At 32.8% G+C, this 15,520-nt stretch overlaps 2 protein-coding genes across 3 annotated transcripts in view; one reads left to right on the top strand and one right to left on the bottom strand.

Moving 5' to 3' along the window:
• Window positions 1-157: 157 nt before the first annotated feature.
• LOC123714507 (tRNA (cytosine(34)-C(5))-methyltransferase) lies at window positions 158-9,732 on the bottom strand. The gene is made up of 14 exons (XM_045668779.1): window positions 9,480-9,732; window positions 9,305-9,397; window positions 9,004-9,215; window positions 8,298-8,475; window positions 7,808-7,892; window positions 7,558-7,697; window positions 6,834-6,967; window positions 5,660-5,847; window positions 4,618-4,762; window positions 3,819-4,103; window positions 2,665-2,814; window positions 1,991-2,157; window positions 1,045-1,194; window positions 158-298 (listed from the first exon to the last, which is right to left on the bottom strand). The coding sequence occupies exons 1-14, from the start codon at window positions 9,600-9,602 to the stop codon at window positions 198-200; spliced, it is 2,151 nt and encodes a 716-aa protein (XP_045524735.1). The 5' UTR covers window positions 9,603-9,732; the 3' UTR covers window positions 158-197.
• An 813-nt stretch (window positions 9,733-10,545) lies between these two features.
• LOC123713967 (5-oxoprolinase) overlaps window positions 10,546-15,520 on the top strand; it is a 34,490-nt gene continuing 29,515 nt past the window's right edge. Inside the window, exons 1-6 of one of the 2 annotated variants that reach the window (XM_045667890.1) lie at window positions 10,546-10,702; window positions 11,565-11,734; window positions 12,049-12,240; window positions 13,545-13,836; window positions 14,124-14,325; window positions 15,081-15,178. In XM_045667890.1, coding sequence (XP_045523846.1) covers window positions 11,570-11,734; window positions 12,049-12,240; window positions 13,545-13,836; window positions 14,124-14,325; window positions 15,081-15,178 — 949 coding nt within the window. In that variant the 5' untranslated portion in view covers window positions 10,546-10,702; window positions 11,565-11,569. Of the gene's footprint in view, window positions 10,703-11,320; window positions 11,427-11,564; window positions 11,735-12,048; window positions 12,241-13,544; window positions 13,837-14,123; window positions 14,326-15,080; window positions 15,179-15,520 lie in introns of those variants that run through there. The other variant, XM_045667888.1, reaches the window with a different exon arrangement.

The following is a 15,520-nucleotide window of genomic DNA, read 5'->3' as shown; positions in this document are numbered from 1 at the left end:
TGAAAAGGTCAACTATGGATATTCAGACCTAGTTCATACTCAATCTGGATCTAGCCAAAACGCGTTTCTCTGAAAGGAGTCACGAAAATTGATTTTAGTGAAAAAAAGTAAGTGTCATATCACAATTTTATTTTAAATAACCATTAAAACACATTTATATTAACATAAATATATTTAAAATGTCAATACATTATTTATTACACTCTATCTTCCTCTTTCTCGCAATGGGTGTCCATGGCCTGTGGTACTGGCACAACAGCCTCGGGTACATCGGATGCTTTCTTGAATTTGTTTACATCTGAAAAAATTGGCGGCCTTAATACTGTTGCCATGGTTACCATTTTGTAACAAAATACGTTCGCACGAAACGTTTTTAGAAAAAAAAATCCCTTAGATCTGGGACTCGGATTGCTTTATAATTAACTTAACAAGCCACCGAACTTATTTTGATGAATTATCGTTGAATTAGTGTTTCATGGGAATTTTTTACTAAAAGCTTTTCATTCTAATTATAAGAGGTATCAGAGGTAATTATTATATTTTTTGTCATATTTTTTTTCCTTAATATTCAAGTAAGACCAGCCTTTTGTGCCAGCTTATAAATTCGTTCATACAAAAAATAAATGGTCACTGTCGTAGTCATCCCATTTGGTCGAGTCGCACGCTCAAACCAATAGACCAACAATTATCTTTAACACAAAAAAATATTTACTAAAAAGCCATCTTTGAGTCACGTTTAAATACAAAACCAGTGGCGCAACAACCTTTTTAGGTCTAGGCCTCAGATTTCTCTATTTCTATCATGATATTTTGTCAAACTAATAGGCCTAGATCTTCTGTGTCTGACTCATGTTCGCCTTTTTGGGTCTAAGGCAAGCAAAGCTTTCACCGTACAAGCGAATATTAAATGTGTACATAGAAAGTCCATTGGTGCACAGCCGGGGATCGAACCTACTACCTCAGGGATGAGAGTAGCACGCTGAAGCCTAGTGCCAACACTGTTTGAATGGTTTAAATGGTTAATTTAGTTAGCATAATTGTTACCATATTTGCTGTAATCAGCCCCCAATAATCTCAAATAGTGCACCGTATCGGGGGTGGCAGTGTATGCTCTAAGCGAATGAACGCCGCGCCATCCAACTAGTGTTAGATCCAACTCATCATCTTTGTATTCCAGAATACAGCTGCCGGTAGCTATAAATTACAGCATAATTAAATTTTCATTGTTGAAGAGTATTTATGTAGATACTCAAGGAGTGACAAAACGATTATAGGGGTTTTTAAAGTGTTATTTTAATAAAAAAATGTATGCGTGTTTTGATCTGCTATACTATGCAACTTTACAGAAATTGAATAAATAAAGTTAAACTTAGTTTAACAAAAGGCTTTCATTATCATAGACATGAATACAAATAATACAATTATTTCATTTTACCTTATTAATACTAAGATTATTACAGAATTTAATTAATTGTAATAGAATTATTACGATCATTGTTATCGTTATTATATATTTTTGTTATTAATGGCTTTGAATCAACCTTGGTAGGGACAAGAAAAATATGGCGCGTAACGGAAAAACGTGACGCGTAACGGAATAATGTGACGGCAATTTTTTTTCCAACCAATAAAGAAGTTTCACTTCAAAAACTTTGATCGATTTTTTTGTAAATTCATATTTTAATTTTAAATCCCTTATGATGTGCGTAGCGGTCTCTTTTCATCACAGCGTAAACACAATCTGACAGAAAGAGAACTTTTGATGAAAATGTGTAACGTCCGCCGTTTCTGAAGGCAGTTTATGTCACATACTATATGGAACCAGCTGTCCACTGAAGTATTTCCGAACCAATTCGACTCAGGTTCCTTCAGAAAAAGTACCAATTTTTAAAAGGCCGGCAACGCATTCGCGAGTCTTGGCGTGTCCATGGGCGGCGGTATCACTTAACATCAGATGAGCCATGCATTTTAACATTGAATAAATACTTACCAAAATCTTTGACCAATGCCTTCGTATGATCCGAGAATTGTTTGATTTCGGGTGGATTACTGGGATCATCATTCTGCAGCACTAATATCAAATCCTCTTTGAGTATGCGCACACGCCGCTCAGGGCCTATGCAATGCGATATACTTTGTAGGCCTTCTTGGGATAACCTGAAAAAATTTAATTTTATTAAAAATATATCGGATTAAAAATGACTATTTATCATCTACTCCGAATGTCATCACAAATAACTGAAAGCTAAAATTTAAAAAAAAAGGCCTCTGCAAACTCAAAAAGTATAAATCAATATAATTTTTTAAAAACACAATACACATATTTTTATATTAAACCGGTGGCAAACCAGCACGGACACTCATTGCCAGAAGGTTCGCAAGTGCGTTGCCGGCCTTTTATAAATTAATAATAATAAAAAAAACTCCCATGAGTTAAGAGTTAAGGAGGTATCGGGAAACTGGTGTCCAAACTAGGTAAGAACCTGACATGGACAACCAAGCTGTCATTCCACTGCAGTCATATTGCGTGGTAACAAAAAGTACATACATATACATTTAACGTTTTAAGGAAGAAAAAAAAAACAGTCTTTTGAAAAATAGAGCCAGGATTCCCATTGGTCTCTGGTCGCTGGTCTCATCCATTTGACATGAAAAATAACTCACCTAAACGGACACGTCATGTTCTTGTTGTCACAACGCACGAATGTTTTGACACCCGTATTGATGATTTTGATATTTTTCTCATTCCTTTGGACCACATCTTTCACTGTGGGCGTGACCAAGTATATATTCTTCTTCTTTCCTACGTGGCATCTGAGAAGAATTAGATGTTAGATTTAAATAAGACCCGATTTGTTTACAGGTACCGGCAAACTTATTAAGTTAAACAAGGTAGTGGTGGAATGTTTCACAAAGAATTTTACACCGCACGCGAAGGCATACAGACAAGATATACACTTCGACACAAAAAACGCCTAAACCTACCATCTTCATCTGCATCAAGCCCACTAGTCATGTCAATCAAAATTTATAATAAACTACCTGAGACACTAAGAAATGAAAAAAAGGTACATATATTTACAAACAAACTAAAAAAACTTCTTATACGTAAATGTTATTATAGCGTTAATGAGTACCTAGAAGATAAAAATATAGCTTAATTTCATGATTATTAATCCCTAAATATTCACTATTACTAGCCTGGAGTGTGAAGTTTTATGTGCTATTTTGTTGCTATTAGTAATGTTATATAGGTTTTGTAATGCCTTCTTTTGCTGTGCCCTAACAGGGTCCATAATATCGAACCTAGCTGTAAGCCTCATAAACATCTTTTGTAACGTTATGGAATGCAAATAAATACATGAATACATGAATACAATGTTTGCGCGCACACACAGCGCGGGACACAGACGTCAACTGATTTACCAATCACGTTGCCACCCAGCGACACCTAAAAATTGCTTCTGCGCAGGCAAGGACATTTGTTTAAGTTGTTTGCCGGTATCTACATAATTTAATTTTCTTCTGTGGAAATTAAATCGAGAGCAGTAGCCTAGCGGCTTCAGCGTGCGACTCTCATCCCTGAGGTCGTAGGTTCGACACGCAGCTGTGCACCAATGACTTTCTGTCTATGTCCGTATTTAACATTCGCTCGAACGGTGAAAGCTTTAGTTGCCAAAAAAAGAGTCAGTCAGAGGAGGCCGCTAATTACCTATTAGATTGACAAATGAACATGAAATAACTAAAAAATCATTAAAAAAAACGATGTAGCGCTACTGGATTGTTATTAAATATAGAAAAATATAATAAATTAACACCTGGTCAGCAGACAAGTCGGATCAAAATCTTCTTTTAAGTCATAGAACTCTTTTATACACGGAAAGACATCTTCTTGATCTCCCGAAAAGAAGACAAAGGGATCTTCTCTGTAACCCCCCATTCTTCTCCTCTTTTTAGGCGGTTCAGGCTTTGAAGGGGTCTTTTCGTTATCAGTTTGTTCTTTCTGGTCCTTTTCGTCCTTTTCCCAGGGTAGTGGGGCCACCTTTTCAACTACAGCAACGAAAAATCCACCGGTGTCTTGTTGGTGTGGGAGAATTCTAATACTAGTAAATACAAAATTATTAAAATTTAGATTTATTACAAAACATTATATTATTTTAAAAAATAATAATTTGCCTACCGACAGGGATTTGAACCCGATACCACAAGCGTTGCGATATAATAATAAGACCGCAACGCCATGAGGCCCTCACTATTACATTGGTTTTTTCAATAAGGTGTAAATGCGCTTACGCAGCCTCGCACCTTGGATGCCGAGCTTGAGGAGGAGACTGTGGGGCTGGGTCTACATCCATAAGCCCTCTACTTTTTAAAGGGTTAGCGAGACCCTACCCACTAAAAACCTTAATGGGGCTTCGACGATCGCCAAGTCATTCAACCCAACGGAGCCATTACAATGCTACATTATCCCTGAGTAACATAGGCAACATTTAGTTCCAAAATATCAGCTATCTCATACAATGTTTCAGCACAGAGTGAACAACTTTAAGGTTAAAAGTCTAAATTATCTTTTAAATAAAAAACAATATTATTTGGTACGTAATTATTTACACTCACCATCTGTCCAAGTTAAATTTATCAGCAGATTCGGGAGATGGTGGAAACATTTGTGGTCTGACCACAGTCTGCCATTTCTCCGGTACTTCTTCATACCTCTCGTAGAAGACCATGTCTTTGGAAGCCGGTCTCCAATAGGTCATACCTGCCATGGTTATTGCAATAGCTCATTATTGACCCGAAATTAAACATGAATTTAGTTATAGTTGAAGGTATTATTTTCAATAGAAGTGGAACATTTAGATCGATTTAGTTAAAAGAAAGAGAAAGAGAAAGATTTGTTCAGAAGAGTACATTCCTTGCTAACAGAAACTTATAAATAATATTACTTCATAGGTTTCTCGGGATCGCAACACAAAAATAGTCAAAATAAATATCCAATAGAAGTACAGTTAACATATTTTTGGGAGGTTTTTGAAAAAATGCATTTTAATGGTATTAAAAATCAGAGCAAATATGCACTAAACTGGTGCCTAAAGTACAGCAAACGAAAAGAGGAAGACAACTTGGAAGGTGGATAAACCAAATTAAAGAAACAACAGGTGGTCTATGGCAAACAGTGGCACAGTGCAGAGGAATGGCAGGATGTGGACGAGACCTTTGCCAAAAAAGTTCACATATATATACACTAAACGAAGACTGATATAGAAACGTGTTTAAATGTAAAAATATCTGAATTAAACGATACGAACGGTACGAAAAATAATTTGTTTGAACAAAGAAAAAATTTAAGTTATATTTTCACACTTAGGAACTTGGATATATTGATGCAATTATTTCAAAACGGTCTGTGAGTTGGATGTATTAATACAACATACACATACAAAGTGTGCATATATTTTTTACTTTTTTGACTGGCGATAATTTAAAAACACTTGATTACATAAATGCTTTTCGCCTGCCTGATTTTGACTTGACATTTATTATGAAACTCACTGTATATTTTATTTATATAAGCTTTTAATGCATTTGATATAGTGATTTCTGACTTTAAAGACGCATTCTAATGGCTATTAATGTTTAATGTATGTAAAAAACATACCTTTTTTATATTTCAATCCGGGCAATTCCCCAGTAACATCCACCAACTTCACCGAATCACCCGTCTCTTGCAACAACCGGTGCACCACAGCCTCATTCTCAATTGGATTGAACGAACAGGTCGAGTACACCAGGCGACCGCCGATCTCAAGCAGTTCACAACCACGTCGAAGTACTCTATATTGAATGCTGGAAGAGGAAATAGGAATACAGTCCCAACTTCCGCTTTGATATGATATCAAAATCTATGAATTATTTATAATTCAAAACGCATATACATAAATATACTTTGAGTCCACTGAAATGATAGTCATAAAAAAAACAATTTCGCTACAACCTTTTTAGGTCTGGGCCTCAGATCCTGTATCTGTTTCATGATGTTTGTTAATCGAATAGGCAAGTAGGTGATCAGCCTTCTGTGCCTGACGCACGCCGTCGACTTTTTGGGTCTAAGGTAAGCCGGTTTCCTCACGATGTTTTTATTCACCGTTCGAGCGAATGTTAAATGCACACATAGAAAGTCGCTATCGCATCGAATGCTGGGGAACGAAACTGTCGTAGGTTCAATCAGGAATGAAAGTCACACGCTGAAGCCACTTGGCCAATACTGCTCTACTAATTGGAACCACACACAAAGTTTAATAATAATAAATGCTTCTTATTCATAGTCTTTAGCAGGAATTATAGGTTTTGTAATAGCAAATGATGTGGACAATAGAGAGAACATTCAGCAGCTATACTCATCACCAATACTCTCAAGCCAGCACTTACTATCAGTGATCCAAAGGTAAAAATATACAGTCCAGCACCTGTACTCTAGAATTTCTAACAGAAATAATGTTCGCCACTCGAATATGGAGTTTTTGTACCACACTATAATAAACATCTATATCAAGTTATGACCACAATGTCAGTTATGAAGATTATACAAAGTTTTAGAGTTTATTGAGTTTATTTTATACAAAGATACTTTTGAGTCTACAGCACCATTTCATAATAGAGGCCGTTGAGTATAAAGAGACATCGAACAATAAATTATATACTAAATAAAATATGAGTTTATATAGCCCAGTTCTGATTTTTCTATGAGTTTAATTATAAAGGTATGAAAAACTTATTTAATGTATTTCATGTTTATTGTTGAAAATTGCTTATTAGTAAAATTCAAAACATACCCGTGTAAATTATTTCCATTGCCAGTCGACCATTTCAGCCAAATATCGGGATTTTTCCTCAAAGTAGCGTCTCCGGAACAGGGTACGTCACACAATATTCTGTCATATTTTAATGGTTTTGTTAATTCAGGATTCTATAAAAAAAAATGTTTTTATTATGTAACATTTCTGTTATAAGTATTTTGTAGTTAAAAAGTCTACAATATGGACAAATTTAAATCAACACGGTGTAAAAAATTAATATAGAACGGAAAAGTTGGAGGAAGAAAGGGAATAATAAAATTGTAAATACATAATTCCTTTATGTATTATATGTAAATAAGATATGCTACACTCACACTGGGATAATTTTAGTTGGTTTTTATTTTCAATAAATATATATATATATATCTATCTTTTTTTTTAAGCTAATGCAACCTATCATGTTCCTGTTTGAGGGAAACTATTTTTTTTACTATTTTATAAGAATAAAAACCTGCTCAATCATACCGTTATTCCTTTAACATATCAAGATATTACTACTACATAATTTCCTGGAGTAACTTAAAAAAATTATTTGAAATGAGATTATTTCCTTTTTCTCTTATCTGCACGACAAAATGCTAAATAAATAAAATATATAGTATTTAGTACATAATATAAATCTTTAGATAGCTCCATATCAAAGTAGGGATCTTTATTCCTATTGAAAATTTTAGAGTACTCTGCTGGAATATACTATTACCTTTGGATCACTGATAGTAAGTGTTGGCATGACGGCAGAATCGTGATTGGTGATGAGTATAGCTGGTGAATTTAGTCTCTTCGCCTGGTGCACCAACATGTAACATCTACTATTGTCCACGTCATTTGCTATTACAAAACCTGTAATTCACGATATAAATTATGAATAAGAGAGATATTTATAGCATTTATTATTATTAAACTTTATAAGTACCAAATAAGTTATGAAAATACAACAATAAGATTCTTACCAGTGGGAATTTTGTCTTCATCAGCATGGAGAAACTCAATTAATTGTGCTGTTTTTGATCCTGGTGCAGCACACATATCCAATACCTGAAAGTGACGGAAAGTCATAAACAATACTTCAAACAAAATTTACATTTGTTTTACAGATTTTTTAAATGGTAATAGTAGATTAGTCTTACTCTCTAGTTACAAATAAACTATATGAGGAGTCCTGTGTCTACAGGACACGCAGAAATAGAACCAAAATAGATGTCGTTTATTATTGTTTATCAGTAATAAAGGCTTTTGTATTTGTCATAGATTAATCTCACATGCAGATTCCATAATAAAATATATTTTCCATCCTGTTTAAAATTTTAAACTTTTAGAATCAACTTAAATGCCTTGTTACAAAAATCTCACATTTATTAGAGCAAAAAAATATTGATTGTTTCCAAATCTAATTGTGTGTAAATATTAGAATAATCATTAAATTATAATCTCATGACTTACTTTATGATGAGGTTGAACTTGTAACACAACTGGTGGTATCATTGACACAGTTTCTTGTCTTGACACACCACCAGCAGCTGTCTCTGCGACTAAAAAGTTGTGTAACTTGTATAATGCTTCACTCCTACGGATGTCAGTTCGTGATACTCGTAACTGCCATGCAAAACCACCAGGGTACCTACAACACAATAGATAATTACAGAGTATTTGAACTATGGTAATCATAATATTATGCGATTCATTTATAATTCACACACACTCATTTTAATAAAGCAATAGTATATTGCAAAATAACATCATACACTAACTAGAATTTAAAGAATGATAAAACAAAAATGTAATTAAGTCAAACCTAATTTACTAAGAAACTTCTCTTTCTTTACATAAGAAAATGTATTTTAATAAAAATTTAATGTCATGTTTCTTTAGGAAATATAAATAATGTTTGTTATGGATAAAGCTTATTAATATTATTATTTTGGAAATTAAATTTTTCCAGTTATCATTTAGTAATGATTGTTTGTGAAAAATTGAACACATTACAGTATTCCATTCAATCAAACTTCTACATGGTGTTCACATTAATAGTTATTGAAATGTGGAAGGGAATCTGGCTACTCTCAAACTAATTTATTTTTTATTTTTTTTATTTTTTCGTAATGGTAACTACCATTAGATTGTTATTATTATAGGCATCACAACTTACCATGGCAAGTTAACAGGTTTAATTTCCTCTTCCTCGTGACCTTCCACTTTAATTTTCATATTGAGAATATCAGAAAAATATTCACTTTTTACAATCTTCATAAGTGCATTTGCTTCACATTTAGAACCAGTTATTCTAAAAGCTGTTGGTAAATTTTCTTTAAGAGCACTCATAAATTGACTCCACTCTTCATCAGGGCATACCTTTTGTGCCTAGAGTTAAAAGGGGATTCCAATTGTATTAGTATTACAATACTACTTATAAAATAATCTTTAAATTTAAACTATTTTCTAAAAGTAACCTTATAATATTCTTCAAAAGTAGCATTTTCTCTAACAATATCTTCATACGGTTTACGTGTATCTTCTGCGGGCTTAGCTTGTGGATTCTTCTCCTGCAATTTAGTGTATTTAATTTAATATTATTATTTTCATAAAAAAACATTCTGAGGAAATGTTATTAAATGTTTATAGTACCTGCTCTCTTTTTTCTCGCTTTCTTTGTGCAAACTTATTAACGTTTCGGTTCTTGCGGCCCATTCTTCTAATATATTCTCCGAGAGACACTAGTCTTTTTTGATTAAAAGTACACAACAGCATTCAACTATTTAACTTAAAATTAAATAATTTGCTGATCAAGTAGTTCAAAATTCAAATGAAACCATGTTGTCTTTGATTATTGACGAAAACGTTAACCACGATGCCCGATGATTAATATTAATGACACATTTGATAACATTGACTCATTTGTCAATTTTGACACATTACTATACTATAAGAAATAAAATTATACCCAAAAACTTCCATTGGCACTTAAAGAAATTTAACACCACAAAATAACACCTAAGCTCCTGGAGGCAAGCAAGCATTAACAAAGACTGAACGTTTTGAGAACAATAGTCAGTTTCCTTAATAAATCTTAATGAAATTCTCAGGTACCTTGCTCCGGGAACTAATTTGTAATAGGTTGTAATTCTACCAAATAATCATAAAAGTTAATGCGACAGTTTTGTTTCAATTTAGTGACTGATACGGGGAGATAACATTTCACAAGCATAGTTAATTTTACAACAATTTTGATACAAGGTGATAAAAGATAATGCAATACCCAAAAGGACCAAAAATTTACAACTTTCAAGAAGACTGAAGATGTCGTTTTTTGGGATTTAGTTGTAACAATGTAGTGTTGCAATTTCAACAGCGGAGGCTGAATACGGTGCAATTACTAAAGCTGCAAAGAAAGCCATACATTTAAAATCTTTATTAAGTTACAGCATTGAAATTAAGTCAAAACAATAGGTTAACGTCAAAGCAGAAAAAGCTTCAATGATTCGGGATTAAATTTAGCAGGTGTAATAGAAGTACCTATTCAATGACCACCTTGACATCATCACGTCTTAAATAAAAATATTCATTTTTCGAATCCTTAAATTTTTACCTAAATAATTAATTATTTTATTTTTAGTCTGTAATGTCCGAAGATGTTTATTATGATACGACAATTGACATATTAGTTCGCCTAATTCAAAATTTTCCAAATATATTTTATTTATAATAATTATTTAAGTCAGCTAAATTAAATTTTTGTTGTTTTATTTTATTTTATATTTGTTATTGTATTCTGATACTACCCTTGCTATATATCTCAGTTGATCTAAACAGAACTGGGTTCAATCAAAAGAAGTACTATAAGAAATTAAGTTTGTAAACCCATTTACTTACATCATATTATATTGATAGTTTTATCTAAATATAAAAAAAAACAATATTTGCAGCCGTAATGCATCTTGGGATCTATACTACTACAATTTAAATCTTTACAAACATTTTTTTTGTGTTTAGTAGCTAAGATGATTGTTTTTTTTTGTGACTGAACTTTTAAAACTGAATCAAAATGGCATGCAAGTGAAAAATTAATTTTTTTTATCACAAATATGTTGAAGATTCTTTCACCATCATGTATCACAACTGTAACATAGTTTTACTATGTTTGGTGGAATTGTTCCTAATAAAGTTTGTGGCAGTCAAGCATAATGTATCTCGATCTGAATCTTATTCTTAATGTTTACATTGTCAGACACAATTTATTTCTATCCATATTATTAGCAGTTCAGTTTCTTAGCCCTGAAAAAGGGCTAAGAAACTTGAACTGCTAATCAATATTTCATTTCAAGAACTCATTAGCAATCTCTTGCTGATTATATTCTATTCAATCTTTTTTGTGTATAAAAAATGTAGTGTCATGTTATGTAATGATGATTGGAGCTATTTATGCCATATCACTATGAAATACAAAGATCTTTATGTTTATTTCTTATCAAGTTTAACAAATAATTGTGAAATAGTAGATAACACATTAGTTCACATTTCATGTCTTACTTGAAGACAGAAGAGTAAATCTTATTTTAAGAGCATTATTAATGGGTATTACTTTTATTTGTATAGTGATAAACCAGTGAATTGCTGATAAATCAATTAAAAACACATCTTATAAAGTAACTTTTGTTCTTCAGAGATCTTGAGAGAATATATGTTTACAATTATTTAACTGTGTTTTTACAGAAATAATGACTAACAGAGGATTCCAATTTGCAATTGATAGAGGTGGTACATTTACTGATGTATTTGCAATTTGTCCTAATGGCAAAGTGAGGGTTATGAAACTACTGTCTGTAGATCCCCAAAATTACGATGATGCACCACGAGAAGCTATAAGGAGGATATTGCAAGAGGTTTATATTATTATTTCTTAATAATTACTATCATGTTTTATAGAAAAGGAGAAGTCATAAGTTTAGATACAATTACATAAAAGTGATCAAATATTTATATATTCAATTATGTAGTCAAAAATTCTCAAATCGATTAAATTTGTTTTTAGTAGTGATATTGTCAAACTATACTACAATTTTAGTGCTTACATATTATATTTACATTTTTTTTAAATTTATATTATGTATAGGGTAGCTTTCTGAACTTTTTGTTAAGATGTACAGCAAGCTGTTGAATTTCAAGTTACCCATAACAAATCTTAATCATATTACAGGAAACGGGAAATGCCCTAGACAAAGATGGTAAAGTGAATGCCACATTAATTGAATCAATAAGAATGGGTACAACAGTGGCTACAAATGCCCTGTTAGAGAGGAAAGGAGCAAAGATGGCACTTGTTATCAATAAAGGTTTTAAAGATTTGCTACTTATTGGAAATCAGGCTCGTCCAAATATATTTCAATTAGTAAGTATTGTGCTTGACACATACTAAAATAATAGTTATATTTTATGTTTTGGCTGGTAAGCTTATGTTAATTTCTTTTCCTTTTTATAAACAAACAAACATTCATATATATGTCATGGAATTGTTTACTACACTTGGTTCTATTTGTAATAGCGATAGCGATCAACTTGAATATTAAGCTCTTGTACTCTATGTCAATATAGTTCCTTAAATATTTGTAGATGAACCTTATTTAAAGAGTACAGGTACTAGGGAAACAGCCATTTTTTTCAAAGCCTATTAAATTAATATATTAGAATTCATGAAGTTCCAAGGTTTTTAAGGTATGTTCTTTTATGATGATTGTTACATGTAGTATGTATGTTTTTGATTTTTACTGATTTGATTCTTGTGGTAACCAACAATAACATACAACGATAGATGTAAATTATCATATAATCTATGATGATATGAAATACATTTACAAAAATAAACTGCAGTTTATTTTACTAAAAAGAAACACATAGTAGAAGTGAGACCTTGATAATTTTGTCTTCAAGTTAATGAGTTGAATGTAATTTTAATTTTAAAGTTTAATATCATTTATTTGTTTTACTAAAAACTACAATGATTAAGAAAGATTTTATAATTAATAATATGTAAATTTGACTTTTTCCACTATCTAAATGTTCTTAAATTAATTTTTTATTTTAATTTTAAGGTTTGATAAAAACTATAAAATTAATGTTTAAAAGTAGATCAAACGAACTAATTTAAAGCACTGTATAATGCTTCATATCTCATTTCATAACATGAAATCTTATGAATTTATGTGTCTGTCTCTTTTTCATTTCATTGGTTTTTCAAATCACAATGGTACTTAAGTTGCCACTCCAAAAAATTAAGAACTAATTTTATAGTGTTTTTGATAGGGCGATGGGGGATTATACTCATAGTATAATTTGCTGTATTGTAACCGAGTACCTAACGCATACTTTGTGTCCTATCATAGATGAGTATAAGTTATAATGGTTATAATGTGGATTTCGTTGTTATGACAAAAAAAAATATGCAACTACTAAATTAGATTACATTAATGTTTAACAACTTAGGACACGATCTCCGTCGGAGTGAAGACCAAATTAGTCCACTTGTCTCTCATCCTTTGACGCCCATCAGAAACCTGGGAAGCCCTATTATTCCATCATCTGGTGGGCGTCCTGTCTTTTGAGGGTGTTTTTGACCCATCTGTCATTGGATGGTAAAAAAATACTATTGTGACATGTGTCCAGGATAATTAAATTAAAAAAAAATATGTTTTTCAGAATATAAAACGACCCGAAGTTCTTTATAAAGAAGTAGTAGAAGTTGATTGTCGTGTTATACCATCGTTAGAAGAGCGCTGTCAAATTGACAGATCCAAACAAAACTGGAAAGAAGTACACGGTGCCACAGGTCAAAAGATGCTGGTCATAAAAGATATAGACGAGGAAGCGGTAAAGAAAGATCTAGCCGCCTTAAGAGAGAAAGGGATAGATAGTATTGCGGTTGTTCTTGCTCATAGCTATAACTATCGGGACCATGAAGTGAGAATTGGCAAGATTGCAAGCAATTTAGGTTGGTTTTCACAAATTTTATTAATACCACAGGGAATTAGATATTTAATATTATCCATAGCTATCTATCTATATACTTACAATATAGTTTAAGTTCTGTGTCTTGGTTGTTGAATTCATAAACTTGACTTGAAATTTGACTGACTTATTTAAATTAGATTAGATTTTTTACGTTCATTTGAACCTAGGACTTCTGGAATATATATTTGTGATAGCATCATCTCACAAAAACATTTAGTGTTTTAATTTTGTTCAAAGTCGTGTCATCGTTTTGTCTCCTGCTCACAGGTTTCTCTCAGATATCTCTATCTCACTCTGTGACGTCCATGGTGCGTCTAGTGCCTCGGGGATACACGGCCAGTGCTGACGCATATCTGACTCCTCATATAAGAGAATACCTGAGAGGTTTCTCTGAAGGATTCACAGATAATTTAAAAAATTCAAATGTCTTATTCATGCAGTCTGATGGCGGATTGACTCCTATGAATTTGTGAGTGAAAATATATTATTTTTATGGTAAAGTTGATTGGTGGTTGTAACTAAATGCGTGGCTTCCCGGACAGAAATGCTTGCAGCGCGGTCGCTCCGTGAAACCAGCTGCTTCTGAGCTTATGGTAGGAGCTGTGCTGGCTTAGGACTTTACGCATTACAGAATAAGATAGATAAGATATGGGTAGAGGACAAATCATTGCTTTTAATTTATTTTTATTTTGCCGATTTTAAAGAGTGGCAGAGAGTTTATTGCCAGTTCTTCTCTTCTGTTTTACGCCCTCGATATGAGATCTGGCAGTAAATGTATTCTTGACCCCCCCTCCCCCCCATGAAACGCACCGTAACTTTTCTGTATCCAATAGTATAATGTTTCGTGACCAACCAACCCCGGTGACTCTTTAACTAAAACTAGAACTTACTAAAACTAACCTATTTAACTAAATTATTTGGTGTAAAGTACTGGAAAGTGGAAAATAATATTAAGTTTAGAACCCCCCCCCCCCCCCCCCCAATTCGTTATGTAATTTATGTACGTTAATATTTGTACATTTAAAACACTTGCTTCACAAAAAAAACGGTATTAAATTGATTACAATTATTAGTTAGGACGGCAACGCATTTGCGAGCCCTTTGGAAATGTAAGTGGGCATCAGGTAGGCCTCCTGCTCGTTTGTCGATATATAAAAATTAAACTCGAGCAATTTCGTATTTATCGAATGTCTCCTGTAATCTGGTTTTCTTCTTCTGTTCTAGATTTAACGGCTCTCGTGCAATATTATCAGGCCCTGCCGGTGGAGTAGTTGGTTATGCTTTGACTTCATACCAGAGAGATACAAATCTACCTGTCATTGGTAAGTTTATTTTCCATAATCGACTAGCCTTTGGTAGTATAGAAATTCTTTAAGATTAATGATAACTGAGTCAGTCCTGGTTTTATGGCATGCATTATATATATGTCGGAGAAACACCTTCCCCAGTGACGTCATCAACAGTGGTTGCAGATTTGGTGGGCGTCATGAGGGTATAGCGCGAGCACAAAACACGACGATTGTAGTTTTCACAATATTTTATTTACACTGATGATGCACTAATATTTTATGGTAGTTATTAATAATAAATTATAAGTTTTAAGACCGAGCAGTGAGTTCAATGCACCAATCTAGCGACAAAAACTCAGGGATCCAACTCGATCC

This window comes from Pieris brassicae, chromosome 9, assembly GCF_905147105.1.
Source record: "Pieris brassicae chromosome 9, ilPieBrab1.1, whole genome shotgun sequence".
NCBI lineage: Eukaryota > Metazoa > Arthropoda > Insecta > Lepidoptera > Pieridae > Pieris > Pieris brassicae.
The sequence above is the reverse complement of the archived record's forward strand: the minus strand, read 5'-3'. Positions and strand labels throughout refer to the sequence as shown.